At 56.5% G+C, this 26,815-nt stretch overlaps 1 protein-coding gene across 3 annotated transcripts; it reads left to right on the plus strand.

The window, feature by feature from the left end:
• The first annotated feature begins 160 nt into the window (after positions 1-160).
• ASS1 (argininosuccinate synthase 1) lies at positions 161-25,650 on the plus strand. 3 transcript variants are annotated; one of them, XM_065853967.2, is made up of 16 exons: positions 161-396; positions 2,467-2,531; positions 3,237-3,348; positions 3,789-3,857; positions 4,139-4,327; positions 6,004-6,060; positions 6,548-6,622; positions 8,926-8,996; positions 9,362-9,392; positions 13,073-13,163; positions 15,015-15,099; positions 16,135-16,199; positions 19,996-20,127; positions 23,165-23,321; positions 24,750-24,815; positions 25,344-25,650. In XM_065853967.2, the coding sequence occupies exons 1-16, from the start codon at positions 178-180 to the stop codon at positions 25,396-25,398; spliced, it is 1,539 nt and encodes a 512-aa protein (XP_065710039.2). In that variant the 5' UTR covers positions 161-177; the 3' UTR covers positions 25,399-25,650. The 3 variants fall into 3 exon arrangements, with proteins under 3 accessions (XP_065710039.2, XP_065710041.1, XP_065710043.1); XM_065853969.2 differs by having other exon boundaries at positions 321-396; positions 2,369-2,531; XM_065853971.2 differs by having other exon boundaries at positions 329-396; positions 2,397-2,531.
• Positions 25,651-26,815: the final 1,165 nt, after the last annotated feature.

Consider the following 26,815-nt stretch of genomic DNA (forward strand, 5'->3'; position numbering starts at 1 on the left):
TTCTCTCTATGGAGTTTCAAATAATTTCAGTTTTTCCCCCAACACTGCGCTGGGGAGGAAAGCTTGGCAGTGACAGAGCAGCTGGGTACCAGCTCCTCTCTGCCCTGTATTTCCCATTTGTGGGGTCTCCAGGACGTGGATGGACCCCCTTAGTGCTCTGTAGTGGAGTGGGGGGATATGTGTGACAGCACTAGGGTAGCAGTACAGGGAGCTGGGGGTGCAAACAGCCCCCTGCGGGCAGGCGGAGGGCAGGGCCTGGCCGGGGAGCGGTGCCCCGGAGGGGACAGTCCTGCGGCGGCTCCGCCTGCCCCGCCGGCTATAAGGGAGGAGGAGGAGGAGGAGGATGCTCCAGGCACCGGACCGGAGCGCCGGGGGCAGTCGGGCCCTGGGGAACGGGTGAGTGCGGGCATGGCATGGGGGCGGGGGAACAAGAGGAAATGGGGCCCTTTGTTTTGGGGGACCTGGCTGCTTGTCCCTGTTTGTCCACTCTTCACTCAGCCACGGGTCTCCCCCACCCCTGGGTGCTGGAGAAGGGCTCACTGGTCCCCGCAGGAGCAGGACAGGGGGGTTCCAGCCCCCTCGCAGCACTGGAAGGTGCAGTCAACCCCCTTCCAGCTTAGTTTTGGAAGTGGGGGGGCGTTGCAAGTGAGTTCCATCTCCCTGCTGGTGTCCCCAAACTTGGCCACCCCCAGAGAGGGAGCTGGGACCTCGGCTGGGACTGCCCCGTGCGCTCCCCACTCTGCTCTACAGGTGTAAGGGGGCAGGATGGGACCCCAGCACGAGGTGTAGGAGCAAACCCCAGCACCAGTGAGCGCATCCCTGCTGCTGGAGCCCCTGGGGAGCCTGCCCGTGCTGCCTGCCCCATCCCAGCCGCAGCAGAGGCTGCTGCTCCAGCCTGGCTGGTGAAGGCAATTGCTGCCTCTACCGAAGTTTCAAGCTTTTTGTTCTCTTCTCCCTTTTATTCTTTTCTTGGTTTTAAAACCAAAGTATCACGTTGCTGTAGAGCAAAGCAGTCGGAGTCGCTCTGGCAAAAAGCCTGCCTCAGCTCACACGGAAATTGCCACAGAATAATAATCAGGGTTGAGAAAGTCCTATCGTGTTTCCCCTTCGCTGAGCTTTGTTCGTTCTGATTTATTACCAACTAACGCCACAACTTCAGGGCTCTCCCTTCCTGGGCAGGCGGGCTTGGCAAGAGCCCCATTTCTGGAGCTGGAAATGCTGGTGGCCCCACAGTGTTTCTGGGATGCAAGGTGCATCCCCAGAGCAAGGTGTCCCAGGTCCCCCGGGCATTGTGTGGGCAGTGAGACATGTCTGAGCAGGCAAAAGTCAGAGGTATTTCCTCCAACCTGCTGCTGGACCACTTGTACAGCGAGCGTGCCTGGTCTCAGGGTGCTTAGTCAGGTTGGCAGCTGCAGCAGGGATGGCTTTTGGGGGTAAAGGAGGGAATTTGCACAGTAAGGAAGCTGCAGGTGCAGTGTCAAGTTTGGGCTGTGCCCTTTCGGGAACTGCGGCTGCTTTCCTGTAAATGCCCTACGAGGAAGGGAAGGGCTCAGCCTGCTGGGCAGGGGCCCAGCTCGGCACACCCGCAGGCAGGGAAACCCCGGTTGCACAAGCCTGGGTGCTGGGTGCTGCCTGTGCAGACAGCCCGGGACTGTCAGACACTTTTATTTTTCAGCAAGAAACCAGCAGCAGCAGGCCAGATCCTGCACCGGAGTGCTGGGACGGCTCCAAGCTGTTCCCATTGGGACGCTGGCCCCACGCCGTGCTGGCAGCACCTGGGTGCTGGGGCACAGCCTGATGTAACAGCATCCTGCTGTGCAAGGTGCTGGGTGGGCAAGGCTGGAGCAGCTCAGCACAGCACCTTCCCTGCCTGCAACAGCAGGAGCAGCATTGTGCTGACTCAGCAGTAGCAGAGAAGTTGCTCAGGGTGGGATTTGGCCGGCTTTGCCGCCCGCCTTCCCTGGCCAAGGGTCAGCTGGCATCGCCTCCTCATGGGGCTCTGGGATTCACAACCTTGCCGAGGGATCATGGGGACATCCTCGAGTCCCTTCCCACAGTGGGATCCCATATCCCCCGTCCTGAGCTCTGGCTGCTGCATCCTTCATCTCCTTTTGTTGGCTGAAGTCTTTGATCCCATTCACTGAAGGGTGAGGGGCACTGAATTCCCACTTTGGTGTTTCATGCTGTCAAGAAACACAGGGCAGCATAATTAGGACAAAAGCCCATTAAGTGTTAATTAGACTCAAGGCTGGGGCTGGGCTGTGGGGGCTGCCAAGCGCCCCAGCCCCACAGCTATTGCACACTCAGCAGTGCTGGTGGGTGCTTGGGGCTGAGTCGGTGGGTGGCTGAGCCCATCTACCTGGCACAGGGCTGCAACGTGCTGGGTCGTGCCCGAGCAAGGTGTCAGGCTGCATCCCTGCCGCAGCCACGTGTCTGCGTCTGAGTCCCAGCCCCCTGACATTGCAGGACGCTTGCAGAGCGTGGGGTACGTTGTGCTGGGGTTGCCAGAGCAAGAGCCGCGTGGAGCAAAGGTAAGAGCGAGGCGGTCCCTGTGTCTGCCCTGGTCCCCTCCATCACTGGCTGTGCTGGGTGCGCTGGCCGCAGGGTGTTCTCCCTGGCTGGGGGCCACAGCCTGGATGCGGCTGCTGTGCCGCAGCTTTTCCTCCTGTCCCCAGCCCTCCCCCTGCTCCTTGCAGCCCAGGAGGGCTCTTGGTCCAACTGGTCCCTCCCAAAGCCGAGTGAGTCCCCTCCTGTCCACTGCCCCCAGCCTGGTGCTTTTGGGGCTGAGCATGTCCCAGATCTGTGTGCTGCCCATGGCCCTGGTCTCACAGGAGCATCTGGCACCCCATGGCAGCAGCTCTCACTGCCTGTGAGCAAGAGCAACCCTGGGAGTCCATGTTTTAATCAGAGAGCTTGTCCCAGCTCCATGTGCTTCTCCACGTGCTCCTCCATGCACTCCTCCACCTACTCAAGCTGCCGCTGGCCCCAAGTGTTCTGTTTCACGTGGGCTCTGCTTCTTCCCTCCTGGTTGTTCATCCCCTGGATAATGTTTGTGTTGCCCAGAATATCCTTGGGAGAGCTCTCACCCCCGGGTGCCCTCGGTTCCCAGCTGGACCGTGACAGCCCCATGGCCAGTTCAGGGACACCAGGAAGGGTTTCACGACTGGTACCTGCAGCATCCCTGTGCCGAGCAGGGGCTGGGGGCACCATTAACCCCTTTTCCTTTTCTTTGCCAGTGCCATGGCTCAGCCCAAGGGTACAGTTGTCCTCGCCTACAGCGGGGGCCTGGACACCTCCTGCATCCTGGTGTGGCTGAAGGAGCAGGGCTACGACGTCGTCACCTACCTGGTGAGCCCTGTGCTGAGCTCTGCTGCAGGGACCCTGTACTCGGGGCTGGAGGTGGCGCTGGGCCATGGGTCTGGGGACCTGGGGTGGGTGACAGGGGTCCTGGCATGTGCATGGCCATGGTGGTGACCCTGCTCTCACTGGTTAACCATCACCTAGTGCTGGTCTGCTGAGCTGCCAGCCCTGTGCAGCACAGCCTGTCCCTGCCAGCAAATGATCCTCTGCTAATGAGGGCAGCTCATCAGGGCAGAGCCAAGGGCTTGGCGGAGGAAGGTATAGCCCAGAGGAATGCTGTCTTGGGTGAGACACCCTGTTCTGGGTGGCCCTGAGCCCAGGACCATGGACTGCACTGTCCATTGGGTGATGTCCCTTGCCAGGCTGGGCTTGTGCTGGGTTTTGTGCTCTCCTTTCACACTCAGTCTTGTTTTTTTTCTCCCTTTCAGGCCAACATTGGGCAGAAGGAAGATTTTGAGGCAGCACGGAAGAAAGCACTGGCGCTGGGGGCCAAGAAGGTAACAGTGTCCTTCCTTCCAGTCTCCTGGGGGGTCTGAGCTCCCCCTGCTCCCCACCGTGGGGCTGAACCCTGGGGTCTTGCACATGCTGTGTCTGGGGTCACCGTGGGGCAGGGGACAGTGCCAGAGGGGAATCCCTTATCCAGAGACTTTGCACTGGAGTCTTTTAGCAATACCTAGGAAAGGGGAGGTGGAGGGGCCCTTTACTGCACCCAAAGCCTCACAAGAGTGGGATCCCCCCCAGTCACCCTCCCATCACAAGGCTCCCTCTGTCCCAGCAGGTTTACATTGAGGACATCAGCAAGGAGTTCGTGGAGGAGTTCATCTGGCCAGCGGTGCAGGCCAACGCTCTCTATGAGGACCGGTACCTGCTGGGCACGGCGCTGGCACGGCCCTGCATCGCCCGCAAGCTGGTGGACATCGCCCAGAGGGAGGGAGCCCAGTACGTCGCCCATGGGGCCACCGGAAAGGTGAGGAAGGACAGGGTGGGGATGGCATGGGGTGCTTGTGGGGCGACTGACCTGGTCAGCCCATCAGCCAAGCCATGGGTGCTGGGAGGGGTGCATGGGGTGTTTTGTGAGTGCTCTGTGGGGCTGTGCAAAGTTTTGACACATCCTTTTCACTTCTGGGATTGCTGTGCCCAGTTTAATTCCTTCTCCTTGTTGGGAAGGCTCAGGTCACAGCTGAACTTCCCACTTTCAGCACCAGCTTCCTAAAAGCTGTTATGGACAGGGGCTGCCAGGACCCAGCTCTGCCCAGGAGGTTTAGGGGCACACCGGGCAGACTGCTCCGGTCCCTGTCCCCATCCCTGGCTGTCCCCGGCCGCAGGGAGAACGCTTTGCCGCTAGAGGCAGCCAGAGACCGAGGAAAGGATGCTCGGGGCCAGCCCCTGCCCAGGGATCGGGGAATCCTCCTCGGGGAGCTGCGGAGGGGTTGTGGGACCTACGAGACGTGGCATGGACACCCTTGGCACCTCCAGCCCCTGCCCGCATGCTGCCGAGCCCAGAGCGGGGGCACTCGAGGCAGGGTGGCATCGTCACCAAAAGTTTCTGCAGGGCCCTTGGGTGCTGTGCATGCACCCAGGTCCTGCTGGATTCCCCCTCCTTCCCATCCCACAGGGACCCAAAGTGTTGATCCTGGCCCAGGGGCAAAAGTGAGGTGCCCAGCTGGAGGGGTCTCACTGCAAAGGGAGGGGTTTGGGGGTCTCCAGCTATGAGGGGGGACCCTGCTGGAAGAAGGATGCTGGATGCAGCCAGGGGACAGCCAAGGGATACGTTGTCAGCAGGAGATGGTGTAGAAGGGCAACTGTGGGGCTGGAGGGTTTCATGGCTGAACTAACCCCTGCTCGTACTGCAATGGATTCTCTGCACCACTTCCCCATCCGTCTCACCCATCCTCAGCAGCCCCTTCTTGAAAGCCTCTGTTGGAGGGTGTCTTAGAGAAACGCAGCCCCAGTGTCCCCTCCGCTCCTGGGTACCACCAACCCCGCTGGCAGGGAGACCCTTGGCTGCTCCCCAGGCTCTGATGGCTCCCCGGGCCATTAAAACCACTGGTGCAGGCAGGGACCGAGCACGGGTAACTCGACCCGGCTGCGGCATCTTAAATGCGGGCCATCTGCGGTGTCCCCGCTGCCCCAGCAGATGGACTTGTTTTGGGGCTGTAAGGAAAATGAGCGCTTCAGTGGATGTACTCGCCTGCGTGTAATAGTCCTTGGGGATTTCCCAGCCTGGCCATAAATGCATCCTCGAGGCCAGGGCCAAGAGGAGGAGAGGGGGGTCCTTACACCCCTTGGTGCTGGTGGAAAATAGGCTTTGGTGAGTGCTATTCCCTGGGAAGTGCTAATAACTCCCAGGCTTGCTCCTCGCCCATTTCTAACTACCTGGCCTCATTAGGAGGACCTTATCAGTACAGGCCAATTAAGATAAAGGGAGGTTCAGAGCTGTTTAATTATGAGCTATTGCATCCTCCTGGACAGTATGGTCTTCTTTCCCCCTCACCCTCTCCCTCCATGTGTCCTCTGATGTCTGTGGGGAAAAAATACCCGAATCTGGGTTTCTACTAGTTTGGTTTTGAGGAGTCTCAGCCCAGGGGAGAGCACGGCTCTTGGGTGACCCCCAGATCAGACGGGCTCCCATTCACGTTTCAGGGCAACGACCAGGTTCGGTTCGAGCTCACCTGCTACGCTCTGTGTCCTAATATCAAGGTAAGGCACCCAAAATTGTCCCCTGGAGACCCACTGCTGGGATCCTGGCTCCCTCCCCAGCTGGTGAGGAATTCTGTTTTAACACCGATGAAAGAGGCTGTGCCTCGCTTTAACAAGCTGCCAGCTGCACACAGCAACGTTTTGGCATTTGAGGGGGCTGTAATGATCCTTAATGGACCTATTTTTACCCCAAACACCACGAGGCCACAGAGGAAATGGTACCAAGGCAGCTGCCGGATAATCGATGCCGCCTGTTTCTCACTTGCGTCAAGCACGTTGTTAGGGTCAGGGGTTTGAGTTACTCCACCCTTGCACAGGGAGATTAAATTTCAGATGGAGGGCTGGCGCCCTGTGGGTCCTGCTCCCTGGGGCTGCCCAGAGCCCTCTCCCGCAGGGACCCTGGGATGGTGCCGAGGGGCAAAAGAAAGGGCTGGGGGCTGCAAGGGGGCTGGAGGCTTCTCATGTCAAACTCCTGCCCTCCTGCCAGGTGGTCGCACCGTGGAGGCTGCCTGAGTTTTACCAACGCTTCCCCGGGCGCTGCGAGCTGATGGACTATGCCAAGGTAGGAGCCAGCACAGGGTGGTCATGGGATGCTCAGGGCGGTTGTAGGATGCTGGGATGGTTGTGGGATGCTCAGGGCGGTTGTAGGATGCTGGGATGGTTGTGGGATGCTCAGGATGGTCGCAGGATACTCGGGGCAGTTGCAGGATGCTTGAGCAGTCATGGGATGCTCACCACGTCTTGGTAGGTGACAGCAAGCCCTGCATGACATCCCTGCAACACCACACTGGAGCCTTCTGGTTGGGATTCTTTTTCACTCTCTATTTTTTTTTTCTTCCTTTCTAAAAGCTCCCTAATTACCTGGCTATTAATTGTAACCCACTTTCCAAGGAAACGGGTCCCAGCTCCCTGACTTGCGTAACAGACAAAGCAAATACATTCGCCTTTGTTGTCCCTTCCTTTTTGAAGTACAAGTTGCAATAAAACATATTAGAAGTTTTGCATCAGGTTTTTACGTGCCCACCAGGGTACCTTTCTTTTTTAGCGACTTCATGGAAATGCTTGACAACTCGGCTCAATCAATCAAAAGGGAAAAGGCAGCTCTGTGCATAAACCAGAAAATTGCTTCAGTTTTTAAATAGCTGCCATCGAGGCTGGCTGGGTAATCTCTGGGAAGACAAGGTGTGGAGCCGAAGGGATGCAGCACGGGGAAGGAGACCTCAGAGCCCATTAGGGCCACCGAGAGCAGCGTGTTGAGGATTGTGTTTGCCATCTGCCGTTGTATTATGAAGGGGCGAGTTTACGAGGGCTTTCCATATGTTGCCAAACAAATTGTCAAATAGGGGAGTTATTAAGAGCGCCGCGGTTTTTATTATATGGAAAATGGAACATGTGTTTTGGGTTTGGGGGTTTTGTTTGAGTGGGTTTTTTTTGTTTGCTTGGGAGGGGTGGAAGGGGAAATGAAATGGGTTGAGGCCCCATTCAAAGAGGAAAGGTTGGGGTTGAGTGTTTGTAGTGCTGCTTGGTCTCTGGTTATGTTCAGCATTAGATTAAAAAAAAAAGCAGGGGGGAGGATCCATTCTTTTTCATGTTCAGGAGAGGGAGATGTGTGGTCAGGTCCTTTCAGCCCCTGGATGTGCTCAGGGAGTTATAATGCGATGATGTCTGGGGCTTGGTTGGTGCCAGCATAAGCAGGGATCTGTGTCACTAAAGTGCAGCTCTTGCTCCGAAGCCTGGAATGGGGGTTCTGTGGGGTTCCACATGGGGAGTTTGGTATGGGACCAGCAAACCAGGACCTGTGAAGTGGGGGCAGTGTCTCCTGGGCGCAGGGCTGAATTAGTCCCTCTGCAGCATTAGGAGGTATCTCAGGACCTTGTGGTGGGTTGAGGACCACAATTTAACAACCAGAAGCATTTCTCTTCTGCTTTTCCCAGCAAACAAGGAGCCTCTGCTCAGCCCCTCTCCTCTGTACCTGACTGAGCCCTTGGCTGATGTCCCTGACACTGAAACGGCAGAGCTGCCCCGCGGTGTGTGGGCTGTATGGACACACCAAGGCACGGTGCAAACCCGCAGCCACCACTGCCGTGTCCAGCCCCAGCTCACCGTGACTGTCCCACAGCTGGGACATCGTAGCTTGGCACCCCAGCAGGGTGGGCAATGTCCCCGCTGGCTCCGGTTGTCAGCTCACTGCCGTCGCCTCTCCTGCTAATTCCCCTGTGTATTCACCTCGTCTTCACAGGCAATTTCCCCCATTGAAATGTCAGTGGATAATTGAGCGCGCCGGTGACCTTGTTAGGGAGCTGGGCTCGGTGCTGAGCGCTGCACCGGGGCGGCAGCCGGCGCGGGGCCGTGTGTCCCTTGGCACGGCGTGCTCGGGGAAATGACTGCCACCCATGTGTCTGTGTCACCACGTGTTTGCACGAGGCTGTGGGGATGTGTGTTGTCACCTTGTGGTGGAGCATCAGTCCTGTTTAGGCTGAGGAGCATCTTGTGGTTTTGGGGACCTCTGTCCTCATGTCACCTCCCCTTGACAAGGAGCCCAGCTGGGGCATTGCAGCATCCTGGACCCAGAAAAAGTTCACAACATCCATGCTGATGTCTCCATCACTTGGGTTCGTGGGGTGCTCTGGGGCTCCGTCCCTGCTTGTGGTGGGGCTGGGGTGGCTGTTCTCCTCCCAACCGCACCATGTCCCAGATGTGTCCATTGAGGTGGCCCTCGTGGTGGGAGCTGGTGGGGCCCAGGGTCAGGGACACAGATGTCCACCTTGCTCCGTGCTGCCTTGCTGGTGGCCGCGGGTTGTGCCTTTGTGGTGCCGGAGCTGATCCATGCAGGCTGGCTCAGCCTTGATCCCCTTCTTTCCGCAGAACCATGGGATCCCGGTGCCCGTCACACCCCAGACACCCTGGAGCATGGATGAAAACCTCATGCACATCAGGTGAGAGTGGGTGGGGAGCTCCCATGGGGTGACAACCCAGAGCCTGGGGCTTCAATCCCCCCATCCTGTGTGGCCAGGACATCCCTTCCCACCCCCAGAGCCTCAGACTGTCCCACCATGTGCTGGCCGAAGGTGACTCCAAAACCTCCAGCCTCCCTTTCTGCCCAGTTGTCCACGTCCCATGCAGCATCCATCTCCTGAGCTCTCCCAAGCCTAGCGCTCCTTGCAGGGTTGCTGCTAAAAGCTCCTGAAGATCCATAACACATATTTACACCCATCCTCATGAAGTGGTGGGAATGGGGGAGGGGGGTCATCCCGGTTGGGTTTTGGGGTTGTAGATGCTGCAGTGACTTCTCTCTCCACAGCTACGAAGCCGGGATCCTGGAGAACCCCAAGGTAATCGATCACGGCCAACGTGGCAGCCACAGGGCCGAGGGCGTCTCGTGTATTTGCAGCCTAATTAGAAATTTCACGGCAGGTCGTCAGTGATGGGGGGGCCTTGTCGCCCACCCCAGCCCCTCCGCCTCTCCCGGCACGTTAATTGCCGCCGGCGTGAATAGGGGAAGGGACCATTTCAGGGTGGCACTGGAGGGGACAATGTCACGGGGCAGCAATAAAGGAGCAATTAGACAGATGAGGCGCTGGTGGGAGAGCTGGGCTGGTGGCGGGTGACAGAGCTCTGGGATGTCCCCTGCAGCTCTGGTCCCTTGCCTATGCCTGCAGCTCGCCCAGCCCTCCTTGCTTTCCCATCACCACAGTTTGGAGAGAAACAGGGTAAAACCCTCATGGGAGGCTTGGAGAGACCCCTGGGAGCTCTGGCTGCTGATGGGACCATGGTGGGTGGTGGGTGCTGCAGAGGGGTCAGTTGGACCCCGGCTGCCTCCAAATGGTGCTCATGGTCCGGCTGCCCGCTGGCCCCCGCCTGTGCTTGTCATGCCCCAGCGGGTCGCGGTGCTCGGTGGCTACTTAAACTATCCATCAGCGCTAATTAGACACTCTGGGGAGAGGAGGGGGGAGGCAGGCGGAGAGGGACAGGAGCCGGTGGGAGCTCCGTGCCCACAGCCGGCCTGGCACGTGCCTTTGGCAGGGGTGTGAGGAAGAAGAAGGTGGTGAGGGAGTCCTGCTCTCTCTTCAGTGCCGTCCAGAGGGGTGTCTGTGCATCGGGCTTTGCAAAACTCTCGGTGGATCTTCTCTTCGGGGAGAGCAGTTGGCACAGGGATGGGTTTTGACGCCTCTAGCAAGGGGCTGACCTGCACCCATCGTGGTGCACCCAGCACCTCTGTCCCCGCACAACACCCCCATCCCACAGCTCTACCAAACCCGCTCCCTTCCCAAAGCCAGGTCGGGAAACGAGGTCACTTTAGCACAGAATGGAGCAGGGACCCCATCACTGAGCATCCTCCGCTCCTCTCCCCCAGCCAGCGCTGGGACGTGGTTCCCCGCAGTGCAGTGTCACCGCTGTCCCCTGCCCCAGCCCGGGAAGTGGCACCAGGGTGGCTGCAGCAGGATCCGGGGTGCTGGACACGATGGGGTCCCCTCCCCAAAGCCCTGGGACCTGCCAAACGCAGGGATTTGAAAGCAGATGGTTGAGCTATTTTCTGCCTCTGTGAGGCCCGATTGAAGGGCAATGAGGCAGCTAATGCGGAGAAAGATAGAAATTTACTTGCTTTAACTTCATATGGCACTCTGAAAGAGTTCATTCAGTCCCGGGCACAACAATATCAGCCGGATGAATAAACCATTTGCGGCATCGATAGCTCTGCATCATGGTTTACTTCATGGACCATTTGCTTCCAATTTCTTCTCTTCTTGCCCCGTTTTTCTTGCTTCTTTCTTCCCCCCTCCCTCTCTCCCTTTCCACACACTCTTCCTTTCCCCCCACTTCTTTTTTTCCCTCTCTCCCCTTTAAAGATGACATTGCAGGACGAGCCCCCCTGCGGGGAGGGATAAATAGGAGGCATTGATACACTGCAACAAACTATTTGTCATTTGAACTGTGCTTTTAGGAGAGAGAATAAAAAGAGGACAGACTCGCACCGTAATGATGGAATGCAAGCCAAATGTCACTTTTATTTCTATTTAGTTATTTTATTTAATAGGGGTTTTCATAGTTGGCTCGGAAAATTGGAAACTACCTGACTTTGACTTCCAATGTTTAGTAAAGAGTTTTTAATACTTTCCGGTATTTTTTTCCCTCCCACCCCCCATCTTTCCTTTTGAACTCAAAGTTTTTCATCATCTCTCGCGGGTTTGTCTGGTTAATAAGTGTGATCAGGGCTAGGAAAGGCCAGACGATGTAAAATTGAAATCTGCAGCCCGTGTAATTTGTGTGCGTGCACGCGCGGGGGGCACGGGGGAGGCTCGTGTGCGAGCGCCTCGTGTTTAAAACAAGGGAAAGGGGCAAAAAAGAGATAAAACGGGAACCTGAGGGTGGTTTTGCCAGGGTAGTTATGCCTGTATTCCTGGGATTCGGCTGTGTTTGGTGCTGGGATGTGCACCCCGGGATTTGGGGTGAGGTGAGGGGGTTCCCGTGGGGTGGAAGGGGCAGCAGGGATGCTCACAGGTGCTGATTGGGCTTTGCTATTTATTGGACCAAAAAAAATAGAGCAAGTTTTCACTAAAAGGCTTATTCCCCATCTTTAAAATTTCAGATGGAAACTGCGAATAAGTTAATTTTCCCATCAGAAAGCTTAGAATTGTTTTTAAAGCGATCCCTTTTGCCCCCGCTTTTGTTTTTCTAACTCGCTTACTACCTTGTCCATTTTTCCTTGCTGGAAAGATGCGGAAGGGAGGAAAAGTAAGCAGGGGAAATATTGTGCTTTCAATAGTAGAGGAGGATTGGGGGAGCAGGGGCCAGGCTGCAGGTGGGGGTGCAGGCAGGACCCATTGCCCAGGGATGCCCAGCGCTCACCAGCTGCGTTTTGTGGGGAAACACCAGTTTCTCATCGCTTAAAACACTCACAGGAGAGGCTCAGTTTGGAGAAACTCCACCCGAGCTGCTTGCATAGGGGTTTTAGTTGTTGGGACTCCTCAGCTGGAGGCTCCTCTGTGCCTCAGTTTGCCTCCCCTCCACCTCCTGGAGCTATGGGGGGGGTCCCTTTAGAGGACAGGAGTTTGCAAGCGCTGGGTCGGAAGTGTTTTGGGGCCAGTGCACACGGCTGCATCGTGCGTGAGCGCTGAGAGGGCACTGAAATTGCAAACCATTTGCTCTCCAGGACGGAAAGCTCGTTTTTACTATTATATTTTCTTTCCCCCTCTCCTGGCACGCGCTTCAATTGCAGCAACTCATTGTCACCACCCGAGCCTCCGGTGGCCTGGTTCTGACAGAGATAAGATGCATCTTTCCTATAAATCTAGAAAAAATATATATATACATAAAGGTTGATGTGCTCCGAAATGGGTTTTTGCTTTGTTCCTCTATTTTCCCCCGTGTGTATTAACCCCAGGGACACCGTGAAAGAGCCGGAGCGCCTGGAGCACCTGCTGGGGTCAGGTCTCCTCATTAGTTTTTTTCGGTCAGCACCAAATAAGCCGGTCCGTGGCGTGGGGATGCGCGGGCGCCTGCTCTGCCGCTCGCTGCCATCGTCCCGCTTTTCCCTGCCTGACTTGCTGCTCCGCAGCCATCCCGCCTCCACTGCGGGGGTGTCGGAGGAAAAGATGAGCTCAAGTTGAGGGGAAAAATTGGCTGATTCCTCCCAACCCCTTTGTTCCCGGCGCCCCGGTAAGCGCCGATGCGGTGCCGTGTCAGGCCCAGGCTTTGGGATGGGGGATGCATCCTGGGGATGCAGGATTGCATACTGGGGGATGCGTACTGAGGATGGAGGATACATACTGGTGATGGGGGGTGTGTACTGGGGATGGAGGATACATACTGGTGATGGGGGGTGTGTACTGGGGATGGAGGATACATACTGGTGATGGGGGATGTGTACTGGGGATGGAGGATGTGTACTGGGGATGGAGGGTATGTCCTGGCGATGGGGGATGCGGGGTGTTTACTGGAGTAGGAGGATGCACACTAGGGTTGGCATTGCCAGTGCCATTGACTTTCTTCTTTTTCCCCACCCCCTTGGCAGAATCCGGCCCCCCCCGGGCTCTACACGAAGACCCGCGATCCAGCCACCTCTCCCGACTGCCCAGACGTGCTGGAGATCGAGTTTGAGCGGGGTAAGTGCCTCCTTGTAGCCAAGCCCTCGAAGCTGAACCCTACTCCACAGCCAGGACTGGGGGGGCTGCTGACAGCCAGGAGCATCCCTGGGGTGCAGGCAGGTGGGATGAGCCCCAACTTGTGGCATCAGGGCTCGGGATGGTGCTTGCAGAATTTTAGGGTTCTTTGAGGTGTGCAGGGGATCTGGGGACATCTTTGAGGGCTTGGTGGGACCCCTAAGAGTGGAGAGGGGTCCCAGCCCCTACCCTAGTCTTCGAGATGCAGTGGGCGTGGGGTCCCTCTCCCGCAGGGTGGCACACAGGTGGCCCTGGGGCCACACAGGTGTCACAGCTGGGGAGATGCAGTGGGCGTGGGGTCCCTCTCCCGCAGGGTGGCACACAGGTGGCCCTGGGGCCACACAGGTGTCACAGCTGGGGAGATGCTCCAGCAGGATTTGGTTACACGAAAGAGATAGGGACACCCTCTTCCATCCCTGGGGACGCATGGTGGGGACCAGCCCTGGAGTTGTCACCCGGAGAGGGGACATAAGGCGGCATTGCCCACTTCCCCCAGCCATGGGCATCCCTGTGCCACCAGCCAGCCTGACAGCAGCAGCCCCTGCTCAGAGGGGACACCCCCTCCCCACCGCCCCCGCCACCAGCATCCCCGCTCCATTATCATCATCCCCCTGCTAGGAGCAGCCCCCCCTCCTAGCAGCCCATTCAGCCCCTAGTTAATTTATTTGAAGTTTTAATCTAATTATTAACTATTTTAAAGGCTAAGCAGCTTTCGCCAACAACAGCCCCGACAACGTCGGCTCTCCGCCGAGCGAACCCCAGCCAATACCCTAGTGGAGGATGCGAATAGAAAGAGCCGGGGCGAGGGGAGGGCGCGGAAAAGCCGGGGGGGGCGGCCCGCGCCCGAGAAGCAGCTTAAGGTTCATTATTGCCGCGAGTTACATTTAATAGCAATTTACAACTGAGTTTATAAACCCCTGGAAAATAGGGGGTTTAAGGGGGGTGCGTGGGGGGGAGCTGACAGCCCCCGTCACTAGACGGGGGCTCTTGCGGGCGCCTCCGTAATAAAGACTAGAAAGGGAGGCATTGAGGCTGATTGGCAAGTGATAGCGCGTTAAATGGAAATGAGGAGGGCAGATGGAGGGGGGATTAGCCTCCAACTCCGCACCGCTTTTCTTTGTGGGCCCCGCAGCCCCCTTGTCAGCTTCCTAATACATTTATTGCTCATTTCACACCGCTAAAGAAAAAAAATGCCTCTTTCTATTCAGCATCCCCCCCTACTCCTCGCTCCTGCCCAGCGCCCTTAAAAAACAAAATTAAGGGAAAAAGGAGGGAAAAGAAGAAAAAGGTGCAATAATGAATTCATGGCGGGGAGCACCCCGCCGCGGGGTGCGTGTGCATGCGTGTGCGAGCAGCCGTGCCCCGGTGTGGGGGTCCCCCCGGGATGCCGCCCACGCTGGCCAGGGGGGGGACACACACATTTGTCACCCGTCGTCGTCCCCCCTACCCCGGGTAGGGGCTGGTGGGACAGAAGGTGCTGCGCTGTAAGACAATTGCCGAGCGTGAAATTCAATTAGTTAAGGGCCTGGTTGCAATTTCACAGGCCCTAAAAAAGAGAGGGAGAGGAGAGGGGGGAGACGTTTTTATGGCCTTTTTTATTTATTTATTTCGCCTCTCCCCCGAGGTGGGTCCCCCCCTCCTTTCGCCTCCCCCCAGGCACCAGCTTGGATATGGCTTTTTAAGAAGTTATTTAGAGTTCATATCTGTCACATCTATTTAATGCCTGTGGGGTGACGTTCTGGGGGGATCCTGGCACCAGCTGATCCTGCCCGTCCTCCCTCCCCACCTCTGCAGGTGTCCCCGTGAAGGTCACCAACGCTGGGGATGGATCCACTTGTTCTTCAGCCCTGGAGCTCTTCATGTACCTGAATGACATCGCGTGAGTGCCGCCTCATCCCTTGCCATCGCGGCCACCTCCCTGCCAGCTGGCAGCAGGGACGAGGGCAGCGTCCCCAGGGTACCCAGGGTGGGGTGGAAGCAGGATGCTCGCAGCTGGCATGTCCCCATGAGCCCAGGGACGGTGGCCAGTAGCATGAGGGTGGGTTGGTCCCTGTTGGGTCCCAGTTGTGCCATTCATGTCAACGAGCAGAGCTGGGCAGAGTCCAGGAGCACAGGAATATTTAGAGTTTTGCTCCCTGTGCACAAGGAGGGTTAAATAGTCTAATTAGCACCCTCTGCATTCACCATCTGCCCCAGCCCCATGGCTGGGTGATGCTGCCCTGCCCGCGGTAGGGGGCTGAGCCCCCGGGATACCCTTTGCCCGGGGGACATCGCCTCAGCCTGCCTGTCCAAGGGGGCTCAGAGTCTATTTTGGGTGGAGAGTAGGCTTTTTTGGGGCTCAAAGTCATGCCCCTCTGCCTCCGCAGCAGCAGCTCCTTGGGGTTTTCTGCCCAGTTCCACCCTGTGTCACCAGGGCAGAGCCATCCCCGGGGGCTCACCCAAAAATACAGCAGCACCCATGAGGGTACCCACACCAAGTGCCATTCAGTCCCTGGCCATCCCCCTTTGTGCCTCTGCCTGTGTCCCTCCCACCTTTGAATGGGAATGAACTTTTCCATGTAGTTGGCTTTTAAAATGTTAATTAAGTGGTTTTAAAATTACCTTGGCCAGCGGGAATACAGCTGCAGTGTGGCCTGTCCCCTCACCCGGTTTATTTTGCAGTGGCCCAAATGCCACAGCTGCTAACGGCACTGCCGACCCCAGCGATGAGTGATGGAGAGGTTGGTGGCACCATAAAAAGGAGGTGAGAAGAAGAGAAAAATCCATCTCCTTGTCACCTGTCCGATCCAGGGGTCACTACTGATGGTCACCAGTGCTGCCCAGGGGCTGGCCACACTGTCACCTGGGGTTTGTCCCTTGTTGTCTCCCCCTTCAATCCATCTGAGGCTACTGCAACCTCACGTCTCCTCCACAGGGGCAAGCACGGCGTCGGGCGCATCGACATCGTGGAGAACCGCTTTGTCGGGATGAAGTCCAGAGGTGAGTGGCCACCTGCCAGCAGTGCCGTTCCTGCCCTAAAAACAGAAAAGAAACAAAAAGAGAAAAGGGGAAAACCGCGGTGGGATGTGGCAGCAGCTCAGCATCACCAGGGTGCTCAGGCTCAGGTCGCACCAGCAGCCTCAACTGCTCCCTCCTCATCAGCTTTTGGCCAAGATACAGGTACAAAGCGCAGGAAACCGATGCAAGTCACCGAGGTTCTTCAAAGCCAATTCTTTGATTTATCTCCGCATTTTTGAGGCTGTGACTCTTAATATTGATCAGCTTCATTGGGAATCCCTGGAGGCAGCGAGCTGCCCCGTGCAGAACCAACTAACAAGGTGGCTCATCATCATTTCCCATCCCCTTGCCCCCACTTTTTTGTTTTAAATCTCGTTAATACCTAATGAGTCGCTCCCTTTCTTTAAACTTGCCCTCTGTTCAGGACATCAGCAAATATTATTACAAGACGCAGCCCACGGTCTCTCTCCCCACCGCAGGGCACTGGCCGCTTTGCAAGAGTGTCAGCCATCAAAAATGAGAAACCAAACCCCAAATCATTTGATCTGAGTTTGAATAATCAAATTAAAACCCAAAGAAGGAAGCAAAAACCCCAACCCCAAACCGCACACACCAGCCGGCGCATTTGCATGCAGGATGCTGAGTAATTTGTCACAATCTATTTTATTTTTTTAAGAGCCACTGACACGCTCTAGTGACCCTTCCAGCATTTAATAATTTCTCTAAACCCCATTTAACTGTCACGTCTGTCTCCCGCGTGACATTGCCAAGCGATCGCTGCCGTGTTTGTGCGCCGGCAGATGCGGGAGCACCGAGCTTTCTGAGGACAGCGGGGGTGCGCGCGCCTTGGGGACGAGACCTTGGTGATGGTTTTTTCCTCCTTGCTTTGAGCAGGATCCTGCCCCTGTTTTTGCTCCTTGGGTTGAGCAGAAATCTCTCCAAAATCTGCTGCGGGAGCTGGAGAGCTGGGCTGGGAGGGGGATGGAGCAGGAGGGTGTTGCTGGTACCTGTGTCCCCCAGGGGTTTTGGGGCGCAGGGCAGCTCGGGGTGTCCTCACAACCGCACTGCCAGGAGCGTTTGAGACTCCAAATGTGATTAGGGTTAATGGGGCAGGAGATGGGACCTGGGCTCGCAGGTGGGAGGAGATGATCCCTTAAATCCCAGCGGTGTGTGGTGGCCACGGTGGGCCGGGGCGCTGCAGGTTCCTCAGGGCAGCATAGGGGCCCCCAGCTCAGCAGGGGAAACTGAGGCACGGGCAGTCAGCAGCACAGCAGGAGCCCCGCACACCCACAAAGGTGACAGCGAAGGCTCCCGCCAGGTGCCTCCTCTCCCTCACCTCCCGGACCTGGGGAGTCGGGGGAAAAATTCATTTGCATTGATTTTTACTAAGCTCCTAATTGAACTTCGTTAAGGCCTAATGGGCGAGGGGTGAGCTGAGCATGCCCGCGCCAGCCTTTTAAGCCCTATTAACTCAATTTTGCCGTATTTGTTTTAGTGGCAGGAGGGTGGGTAATTACGGGGTGCCGGGGAGCAGCGCTGCAGCCGGCCGGGGGGGCCGTGGCTCAGCTGGGGGCTCTTGGCTGTGAACGGGAGCCTGGCTCTGCCTCTCCCGCCTTTTCACATCCTCATTATCAAATTATCTTTTTAACTCCGAAGGGGGGCTAATTAAGTGAAGTAAATGAAATCAGTGGGGAGGAAGCGGGAAGGAGGGAACGGCCGCTGCCAAAAGAGCCAAGTGAGCGCTGCCTTCGGCTGGGGCTTTACCTCCCCTTGGCTCTCTCCTTCATTTTCGCTTTGCTTCCCTGCAACTGCTAAGCAGATGGAGGAAGAAAGTGAAAAACCCCTTCTCAGTGATGAATTCATACCAGGCCACGCTTGGTCCTAGCCCTGGACCAGCGGTGGGAATTTGGGCAGCATCTTCCCATGGGCAGCATCGTCCTCGCTGTCCCCTTGGGAAGCCACCGCATCCCGTCCTGTCCCGCGGATGCCGTCGGGAGTGACAGCTCGCACTCAGCGCAGCAAAATTGCTCAGATGGAGGTGAAGTGACAGCTGAGGTTACAAATTAGAAAATTTTAAGCAGCGGCAGCTGTCTCCTTGGCTGCCCCCCCACCATGTCCGTCCGTGCCCCCCGCTCTGGTCCCCCCCTTCCCCAGCAGTAATTACGGGGTGATTGAAGCTTCGCCAGGCTGCAGTGCTGACACCTCTGTCTTTTTCCTGTAAACATGGGGAGATGAAAATAGACACTTGGAGACGCTGCGAGTGTCACTTTGAAGGTGTCTCTGGCTGTCAGGTCCCCTCCCCTCCGCCCCAGCTGTCATGCTCCGGTCCCCAGTCCTGTAGCATCAGGTCGAATGGGATGGGCAGGGGTGCAGGCAGGAGGTGGGGGTCAAGATACGAACTCAAACCTTTGGGCAGCTCAAATTGGCTTTAACACCTCCTAAGGGGAAGGAGAGGGAATATTAACTTGTGTTAGCTTCGCAGTCAGGGCCCGGAGGGGGCATTGAGCAGCCCTCTGTGCCACCGTGTGCCCATGGGGACAGCTGGTTTTTGGTGTTAACTTGGTTGTCATCTCCTGCAGTCCCATGGGGATGGGTTCTCAGCGACCGGGCTGCAACATGGCTGGGGTGGCCTGAAAGAAGGGGGTGGTTCTCCTTTGGGACAGAGACCCTGTAGGACGCTGAGATCATCAACCTGGTAGGGATGAGGTTTGATGGAAGTGGCTTGGGCTGCCATGGCAAGGCTCCTGCTGTGTCTGTGGGACCGTGGCCACCCCGGGACACGATATGTTTGAGCCTGTGCCACTCTCCAGGGCACTGAGCGTGCAGAACCTCATGGGTGTTGGAGCCCCCTGGCAGCCCCATGGGGACTGGCTGGGGACACATCCCCTTCACTGGGGACGCTTTCCTATGGGGTTTGTGTGCCAGCAAATCCCAACGGGCAGGTGCCCTTTGCCATTTCCCATGGCCGTGCCATCACACAGATACCCGGTGTTGGGAGGGGACTGTCCCCACAGGCAGGGGACAGGGACCTGCTGGTGGTCAATGGGGCAGGTTACAGCCCTGCCTGGTGTGTGTTCACTATCTCAGTGCTTCCTCCACTGGCTTTGCACCTGCGTCCAACAGGATGGGAGCAGCACTTGGCCACTGTCATATTTAAACGCAAAACAAACATATTATGCAACAAATAAGCCTATAGCAGCTGGAACAAAGGGAGCAGCTCGCCAGCAGCATTAGCCCCCATCACCTTAATAATTAAGCATCTCTTCATCCCCAGGCCTCATGCAATGGGGGGGCAGGTGGGAAGGGACTGGGGGAGACCCCACCAGCCCCCAATGAGGTTGCCATCCCAGCCCCATTGCTTCACAGCAGATACATGGGGCTCTTTCTCGCCAGCCGAGGGGAGAGGAGGGTATTTCAGGCCCTCCGCTCCCCGTGCCTGTGCCCCGCGTCGTTCCTTTAATTACAGGTTTTCAGCCGCAGACCGTTGGGCACGGATCGGTGGGGGGATCGGTTCCCAAACCCTGTCATTTAGCCTCGTCAGAGTGCCTCTTCAAAGAGGGGAATCTAGAAATTTTCTCCGCAAGGTGCGGAGTGGACTGTCTCGGCCCCAGCATGAATATAATGACAGATGCATTTTACAGCAAGCTGGGACTGAATGCACTCGACCACAGCTCCTTCTGTCAGCCAAGTCATTATTTTTTGTCATTTGCTGACAGTTTTGGTCTCATTCGTTTCTCTCTCTTTTTCTGCTTTTCCCCCTGCCTGGAAAAATGGCTAGGTATCTATGAGACCCCAGCGGGAACGATCCTATACCATGCGCATTTAGATATCGAGGCCTTCACCATGGACCGGGAAGTACGGAAAATCAAGCAGGGACTCGCTTTGAAATTCTCCGAGCTGGTGTACAACGGTACGTATGGTCCTTGGGCCCGGCCCTGCCGCTGCAGCATCCTCCCGGCCCTCCTCATCCTCCTCCTTCGTTCTGCTGGAGGCTGCAGGTCCCGCTGGCACATGCACTCAGGGGTGTAAAATTCAGTTGTGCATTTTGAGGCTGCTCATGGGGGAAAAATTGAGTTCGTTCAGGCTGAGCTTGACCCCACACCCTGTGTGTTTTGGTGCCGAACAGGCTCCTCGCCTGCCTTCGGGAGGGGATGCTGCCTTCCATGAGGGCTTGGTGGTAGGGGATGCTCCTGGCGTCTCTCCCAGCCTGGTGCTACCACTTTGTCACCTCCAACACCTTCAGATGTCTGTAATTCACCGTCCCTTTCTCTCCCCACATCACCTTTTCCCAGCTCTCCCCTCTGACCACCTCCATCTCTCTGCTTGTCCTCACTGAGACATGGGACACAGGAGCACCGAACTCCCCGACACAGCCATCCCCACGGCGGGGTTTGGAGCCAGAGACCTCTCCCCATGCACTGGCAGGGAGGTGCTCAGGGGTGCATGGTGTGGGGGGCTCTGGAGTTGCTGTGGCCCTGGCTGCGGGGCCCGGGGGGCTGCGAAGGGTCCGGGAGGTGCCGGCCGTGCTATTCGGTGCACAGCCCACAGAGGGGCACTGCGGGCTGGGGCTTGCCGGGGGCTGCAAAGGGGCTTCCAGCTGCTCCCAGCACAGCCCGGCCTGGGCGAGGACAGCGCTGCCTGGGGACAAGGGGACGCTGTTTGGCACCTGCAGTTAGGGACAGAAGTGAAGCGCCTTGTCCCTCCTTCTGGGGTGCTCCCAGCAGCTCCATTTCAGGTGGGCTGAGTTTGAAGGGTCTCAGCTCAGTCCCCCTGCGGGTGCTGCTGGGTCAGGGGACTGCCGGGGCTGGGGGAGCTGATTGGCACCCCCAGGAGGGAATATCAGCTCTGCTGCAGGGTCTGCTCCGTGGATCAGTCTCAACTTGGTTGCTGGTGTGAAGCTGAAAGAAGCAGGTTTAGCCTAAAATGTTGTAGGTGGGCTCAAAACCCCACTGCACAGCTCCCAGCACAGCGGCGTGTCCCCGTGTCCCGGCTCTTCTTCCATCCCCTGCCTGGGTCAGAGCTGACATCCCTGGAGACCCACACCAGGGAGATTTTCTGCCCCTTGGCCAAACAACACTTATCTTTTACATGTCCTGATTTCTCAGGCTCTCAGTTCCTCCTCCTGTTACTTTTCAGGCATTTCTTTCTAACCATAAGGGCTGGAATAATTCCCATGGGAAGATCCCCTGGAAATAACCTGACTCCAGGAGCTCAGGCTCGGGGCAGCAGCAGATCAGAAAGGCTGGGTCTGGTATCTTCTCCTCATGCCTATGCTCATCCTCATTGCCTTCCCCTCTGCAGATGTTTCCTCCTGCATCTTCCTTGGCAACTGGCATTTAATGCCCAAGTCCCTTTGCTGCTTAAACCATATTTTAGGATCTGGCTGGGCCAAGGGCTTCTGGGGCTTCAGGACTCTCGGTTACTTTCCCCTTGAATCACAGCCCCTGCCTGAATTCGCTCTCCGATGCCGCTCCTGCCTTCGGCTATTTCTGTTATTCTATTCTATTATCCCAGGGATTTTCAGCATGGTCCCCGACTTCCCCGCCAGCTGAGCTCAAATCCAAGGAACAACCCCAAGGGGGTGCAAACAGCACCCGTGGGTCCCCGTGCCAGAGGACAGGCTTTCCAGCTCACCTTCCTTTAACACCTCATTATTGCGAATAGTTCCTGATTTTAGGAGAAGTAGTGTTTATCTTCCCCCTGTCCCCATTGATCCCATTGTGGAGGGGTGGCTTTGAAGCCAGTTCCCATCCCGGCAGGTACAGCCAGGTGCGGAAATGCCATTGTCCCCCTGCCGCGATTAGGGCAGGATCCTCGTTACAAGGCAGGAAGGTCATTAAGGGGGATCGCTTCCAGGGGAGAATGTGTTTGCGGAGCTGGGGGCGATGCTTCCCCACACCTGGAGCTGTCAGAGTCAGGATTTAAGTAGCTGGTTATTATTTTAATGTGTCTTGGGTTTATTTTTACGGGGATGCAACAGCCCTACGTCAATTCTGATGTTTGAAGAGCTGTACCTGGAGCATGGTTACCCAAAAGAGGGGTGTATTTGCCCAAAGGTGGGGTCCCTGCCTGCTTGATAGTCCCCAAAATCCCCAGCCATGATGTGGTGGGGCAGTAAAGCGGGGGTCTGGGTCAGGGGGATGGTTTTGATGATAAGGGATTGCAGGGCATTGGCACCATGCCTTGGATCCCAAGGACAAGGCTGCAGGATATGGCCCAGCTCAGGGGCTGGAGAGGCCAAACAACAAAAGAAATTGTTTGTTTCTTTAATGGTTTCGGCCCTGGAGCCCAGGGAAGGGAAAGGTGAGAGGGCACCGGTGTGTGATGGGAGAGATAAAACCTGGGGATGACCGCAGGGCAGTGAATGGGCTCTCTCTCTCTCTCTGCCTCTATCTCCCTCTCCATCTCCCAGGCTTTATTCCAGATCTCCGAGGGTTCCCTGGCTGATTACCCCGCTTAGGGACAGGAGAGGACACAGGGGTGTCCCAAGGAGGGCAGCTCATCCCCATCCTGGAGGGCAGCTCATCCCCATCCTGGGGGGCTGGGAGCTGGTCCCCCCTCCACACCCACCCCCTGTGGGTCTGTCTCCACCTGCCCCTCCTGATATGGTGTTTTTTAAGTGGCAGTTTCATAATAACTTAATGAAGCTTTGAATTTCCATGATAGCCCCCACCTGTAGGAACTGGAAAGCAGATGGTCCTGCTGCCTCCTCTCCTGGGTGGGGACGTGAGGGCTACCAAGTGGAAGGGACACACGTGGGGTCTCCATCCCTTGAACCTAAACCTGAGTGTCCTGGCACCTCTCCCAGTCCAATAACCACATCCTTTCCCTTGTAAATTATTTGGGTCTGTCTCGCAGGAATTAGCCAGGGGGGACCACCCTGCATGGCCACCCTGGGGCATCTCGGTGTCCCTCGTGTCCCGGCTGACGCTGCCTCCTGCCCGCAGGCTTCTGGCACAGCCCCGAGTGCGAGTTCCTCCGGCACTGCATTGCGCGTTCGCAGGAGGGGGTGACGGGCACTGTCCGCCTGTCCGTCTTCAAGGGCCAGGTCTACGTCTTGGGCAGGGAGTCCCCACGGTCACTGTACAATGAGGAGCTGGTGAGGTGAGTGGGGTTTGGGGGGCCGGGGTGGGCAGGGGTGGTGGCAGCGAGTTTCCCATCCCATCCACTCCATCCTGTCTTTTCCCATCCCCTCTCATCCCATCCTGCTCCATCCCATCCCGTCCCACCCTTGGTGACACCCAGGGACAGTGTCCTCCCAGGTGAAGCACGAGCCATGTTTTCAACTCAACGTTCTTTTTTTTCCTACGGCTTTTCCCTTTTCTTCACATTGTTTTCTCACTCACTCTCCCCCCAGCCCTCCCTCAACCCCTTTCAATCTCTCTAAACACTTTATAAGCCATAAATACACCCGAATGAGTTTAGATCAGTCGGAGTAAATGTCAAATTATCTTCTCTCTTTCTCTTCTCTGGCTTTTTTTTCCCCCTTCCCTCCTCCTCAAAATCAACAGCTCCTAATAATCCGTCCCAACCCTTCATTATGCTTCGCGCTCTCACTTGGAGAGATTAAATGAATAAAGTATAAAAAAAAAAAGAGGGAAGAAAAAAAAGGAGGATGGAGGGGGGTGGGACAGAGGAAAAAGAGAGAGGGAGAGAAAAGCAGGGGCACTTATTCTCCCTGCGTCTCCAACCATTTTCCTTTTCTTTTTGATTTCTACATCGCTGGTTTGAAAGCTTTTGAGTGACGGCGTCACAGGAACCCGAGAGAAAGCTGTGAGAGGCAGAGCTGTGTGGAAATGCCTCTGCACAGTAGGTAGAAAGTAACGTAATTATAGAGCAGGTCAGAACCACTCGAATGAGCAAAAATAAAAGCACAGAGGTTTTTCTGTAGCCCGTCAGGGGAGGTAAAATCATTGTAAACTCTTTCTTTTTTTTGCTTTATTTCCCCCCCACCCCTTCCTCCTTTAAGGTTCGTGGTTTCTGGGAAATGAGCCGTATGTTTTGGGGATGTGGGTAGCATTGGAGTTGGGGTTTGGTGGGTGGCTGCTGCCTTTGGGGAGGCAGATGGATGTGCTTGGCATTGCACCGAGGTGCCAGTGGCCACAAACCCCCCTGATGGTGCTGGGGGTGTCTTCTGGCAATGTCCCCTGCTCAGGGCACTGTTCCCTGCCTGGTGTGGGACAGCTGTACCCAGGGGACAGCTCTGGGACAGGGCGAGCATCCCCACTTGGTGCAAGAGCACAGGAGGAAGGGTGATGATGCACACGAGGGACCACAGAGGGGAACTTGGGGCTGTGTCTCTAGCAGGGCCTGGGGACACCAGGGACAGCCAGTGGGGTCCCCAAAGCCCCTTCCCCAGGGACTGGTGGGGACCCTGCCCTGAGATCCCCACAGCTGGGGAGGGGTGGCAGCGGGCACTGGTGTGGGGAGCAGCCAGCTCCAGCATCACCTGCATCCTCTCCCTTCCCAAAAAGCTGCCCCAAGCCCCACTGTGACCCTCATATCCCAGTGAAGGTGCCTTTCTCTCCGCAGCATGAACGTGCAAGGGGACTATGAACCCGCCGACGCCACTGGATTCATCAACATCAACTCACTGAGGTCTGTGGGGTCGGGGGGGCCCCTCACTGGTTGAAAGGGAAAAGCCCCCAGAACCCTCAGGGTTCTTCGCCTTCCTGGCTTGAGCTCCCGGGGTGCACCAAGGGCTCCCCCAAGCCCCTGCCAACCACCGGGGTGTGACCAGTCCCCTCAGCACCAGCCCTGCCTAATTACAGCCTTTCCCAGCACAGCCGGCCTCGTTATTTTACTTATTTCTCAAACCCCGCCGTACTCCCCCCCAGACCCCCCATCCAACTCCAGGGCTGTAAAACACGCCACATTTACATAATGGGCTCTTAATTTTTCCATTGCCTGTTAACCGCTTTGTTCTCCCCAATCCGCCATGTCCCCCCACCCCTCTAAGATAAATTAATTACATTATCTCATGGAAAAAAAAAAATATAATTAAACTGTACAGGCCTTAACAAACGCCTGCTCTTCACGCCCCCTCATTCTGTTTAAATTAATTGAAAGGAAATGTGTGTTATTACTGTTAATTTACAATTAATTTTTTTTTAATCTGGTTTCCAGGCTGAAGGAATATCATCGTCTCCAGAGCAAGGTCACCGTAAAGCAGGATGAATAGCAATCAATTGCACACGAGCCTCCCGCTCCCCTTTCTAATTTCTCTTAAGAACTAGCACTAATTGTGGTGGTAATTTGTAATTGTAACTCGTCTCCCTGGAGTCACGGATGAGGTGATGGCTTTGTTATGGGCCAGCAAGTGAAATGCAATCATTTAAAAAAAAAAAAAGAAAGGTGGTCGGCCGGAGGAGAAGTGGGGAAAGAAATAAAACCCAGCCACGCGCTGGGTCCGCTCATTGAGAGCCGGGCTTTATTCCTGCCTTGTTTGTTTGCTCTTCTGGCCCAGCGCTTCCCCAAGCCAGGCTTTGTGAAATTTGTAATGGATTAAGTGCCTCTGAAGGACATGGGGGGTTTGCCGGTACCTCTCTGGGAAGGTGGGGAGCAGGGGGACATTGGTGCTGGTCCAGAGGGGCGAGCTGGGCAGTGGAGACTGGTTAAGGGGATTTGAGCTTTCCTCTTCTTTGTTTTAGTGCATTTTAAGAGAAGACTTGGGGATTGTTGAGAAGGAAAAAACAGAGGAAATGTCCTCTGACGGTGTTGTAGGAGGAGAGGAGGGCTCACTCCCGGCTCAGCAGCGGATTTCTCTCCCGTCGTACCTGGGTGGGTTGCGGGTCCTTCCATCCCTGGGGCTCAGGCTGCGGCGCTCGGCCGGGATGCAGGGACAGCTCAGCAAGGCCGACCTGCTCGGAAACTATGGTGGAAGCAGGAGGAGAGGAAAGGAAATAAGAAAGGAAAGGAAAAAGGAAAGGAAAAAGGAAACACTTCCTAACCCACGCAGACACCCAGGGTGTGCTGCTGCTCTGCACTGCTGAGGCTGGAGAAGGACCTGAGTGGGATGTCCCCATGGTGGGTGTCCCCAGGAGCAGAGATGCTCTGTGGGTCTGGGAGCGATGTGCTCACCATGCTGCATCCCGCAGTGCCCAGCACCAGCCAGCCCCGTACCCATGGAAGGGATGTGCTGCTTTGGAACACATTTGGGGAGCCAAAGCAGAGCTGTCACCAAAAAGGAGAATGATTTTGCAGCCCCGGGGTGACAGCTTGGCCCGGTGGCCGTTCGGGGACATCCACACTTGCCCTGCCCACCCCGCTGCCGAGCCAGCGAGCGTGACAAGTTCTGACATCACAGCTGGGAAAATAACATGTTATTTTCCCAGCTTGGATGTGACTTTCCCTGCTATTACTGGCAGTGACCATCTTGGGAGGAGAAAGCAGCAGAGGGCTGTCAGACAAGGGGGCAGAAATGGTTTTCTGGGCTGGCAGAGCCTGTCCGACCCCCACAGGGGGCAGGAGGGGGAGATGCTGCGTGGGGCCATCCCGTTCCCTGTGTCCCATTGCTTTTGGCAGCAACTCCATGCAGAAAGTGCAGCTTCATGTGGGGGTCCCATGTGTCTTGCATCCTGGAGCCCCATGGGGGTGGT

This window comes from Patagioenas fasciata, chromosome 20 (assembly GCF_037038585.1).
Source record: "Patagioenas fasciata isolate bPatFas1 chromosome 20, bPatFas1.hap1, whole genome shotgun sequence".
In the NCBI taxonomy this organism is placed as follows: Eukaryota; Metazoa; Chordata; class Aves; order Columbiformes; family Columbidae; genus Patagioenas; species Patagioenas fasciata.